Consider the following 2,499-nt stretch of genomic DNA (forward strand, 5'->3'; position numbering starts at 1 on the left):
TTGTTAAATACGCAAGATATCTCGTATGAATTAGGATATTCGAGATCTCGTTGCATAAATGAGTCGAACGATATTGCACGATATCCGCGACATCGATCATCGTTCGCTTCGATCCTCGGCGAAAAAAAAAAGGATAATCGAGACTACTCCGAGACAGAGAGGGAAAAATACGAGGAAATTTTCGCCCTTACTTTTAATCCGTTCGATACACGACACCCCCAGGTTCATCAATCTCCGCCCTTTCAGCCGCCCCGTCATCGTCTTTCGTCTTCGATCGTTCATTCCGCGACTCCCTTCCATGGAATATACGCGCGGACCGTGTGTCGCACGCCTTGGAAATGGCCACTCGAGCGGAAAAATTTTATCGAGCCTTGTTGCCGCCCTTTAAAAATGACGTCCGCCTGACGTTCGCCGTGTCGACGAGTGCGTTAACGACCCCCCTCCCCCTTGCGACGATTTTATCGGCCGATCCTCCAAAGCGGCAAAATGAAAAATGAACCGAGCCTATCCGAGTGGTCGTTGGCTCGTTCGGAATCTCGAGTTTGGAATTTTCGAGAAGAAAGAAGGAAATCGAAAATCGTGAGGAGGATATCACGAGAGTGGCCATTGACTCGATGGTTGTCCTTTGATTGGGAGTAGGTAGGGGATAAAATCAACATTAACCAGGTTTCCGGGNAGGTAAGCCAATGCTCGACATTGTTGCCTCGACGTTGTGTACACAACACAACGAAAATAATAATTACACTCTCTCTCGACAATGGGCGATCGTTCAAAGTTATCCCTTTCCTCCGTTACCGAACCAATAAAACAGTCCCGTGAACGGAACCAAAAAAAGAAAAGAAAAGAAAAGAAAAGAAAAACAATTCCCCGCGCACAATCGTGTATAAACGATAAATTATCATTTGTGGAAACGAGAAACGGGGTTTGAAACGGCTTTGATTTCGGCGGGACGACAGAATTCATCGACGAGTTTTTTCCCCCGACCGGAATGGAAACCGGTTTTGAAATCGAAAATTGCTCGTATCCACGCGCGCGAAATACTCGACAATACGGGGGGAGGGGGTTTAATTGCGTTATCTCTGGTCGGCCGCGCCGCGATAATTATTTCATCGATTCGAAATAATTATATTCTCTAATAGGCGAGCAATAATAGCCAGGAGCGATGTAGGTGGCGGGTCGGTCGGCGACCACCGTTATGAATCGTAATGGATTCTCTCTCTCTCTCCCTCCCTTCGTCCGTTTTTCTATCCTGGCCTCTTACAACGAAACCTCTACGCTCCTCCACTCGAATTTCATTGGTTGGAAATTGCGATCGTTTCCTACATACACATCGAATACCGCAGGCCGTTCCGCGAATTCTTGGGATTCCGGATGGAAGTCCCGGCGGAAGAAAAAACGAGACGGGGAAGGGAGCGAAGAGAGAAGCGGAAACGACAAAGACAAAGGCGGACAAGAAGTTTCTGCACGGTTACTCCGCCCATTCCGAGAGTCTCCGGGAATGCGAGCAATGCTATATCGAGTATCTCTTTTCGTTTCAACCTGACGCGAGCAATGATTGGAAAGGACAAAATTATTTTTTCTTTTTTCGAGATTATATATATATATATATGTGGAGATTTAGGAGAATAGGAAGGTAGATCAACGTTTCTCCAAAATGTAATAAACGATATATATATATACGTATTATTATTATAGTACAAGATAGGTTAAAATTAATTCAAATCCTCTGGTGACGAGCGTTCGGTACGTAAACAAATTTGAATGCAGTTTGGCAAAGTTTTGGGAATCGAATATGGCGGTAAAATAAAGTAGAAAGTCCGATTCTTATCGCGTGAAATATAAAGAATCGTTGACAAATCGTTTATGAATTTCTAATATGATCTATAATTATATAACATGACGTGTAATTCCAACTTGTCGATAATTAACAAGGATTTAAATTAAAATAGATATTTCGAGATGTCGTGTACTTCTTGATGAATTTACGGAATATTTCTCAATTATTGAAATATCGACCGAGCAGCTATAAACGCGTATTTTTCTTAATCCGCGAGCGTTTAAAAAATTTTTTTCTATAAATTTGGAAATGAATTTTGTCCATTTTTGATAAAAACGGAGTTTTTCGTTCGTAATTAAAAGTATTAGTTTTTTTTCCTTTTCCTCTATTCGCGAGAGGAATTAAAGTAGAAATTACGTACTCGGAAGGAGAACCGGCATCGAGACACGAAGCGTAACGTAACGTAATAACGATTATTATATTTCGAAACGAACTACTTACCCTCGAATTATCGATCATTTCCCCCATCCTTCCCCACAATTCCCCGCCATTGTCACGCGAATTACATTTATAACCACGTTAACTCGTTTTTACCGACGATAAATTTCGTTTTCGTTCGTTCGACGATAAAAATCGATACGCGTTGATCAACGAAATTTCCTCCTTATATCGTATCTCTGAAGATGGTTCTTTTTTTTTTTTTTTTTTTTTTTTTTTTTCCC

The 2,499-nt window shown here is 41.7% G+C and overlaps 1 protein-coding gene across 1 annotated transcript in view; it reads left to right on the plus strand.

Moving 5' to 3' along the window:
• The first annotated feature begins 1,792 nt into the window (after positions 1 to 1,792).
• LOC102673310 (protein sidekick-like) overlaps positions 1,793 to 2,499 on the plus strand; it is a 64,800-nt gene continuing 64,093 nt past the window's right edge. Inside the window, exon 1 of the mRNA XM_031510835.1 lies at positions 1,793 to 1,798. Coding sequence (XP_031366695.1) covers positions 1,793 to 1,798 — 6 coding nt within the window. The remainder of the gene's footprint in view (positions 1,799 to 2,499) is intronic.

Source organism: Apis dorsata, unplaced genomic scaffold (genome assembly GCF_000469605.1).
Source record: "Apis dorsata unplaced genomic scaffold, Apis dorsata 1.3 scaffold_28, whole genome shotgun sequence".
Lineage (NCBI taxonomy): Eukaryota > Metazoa > Arthropoda > Insecta > Hymenoptera > Apidae > Apis > Apis dorsata.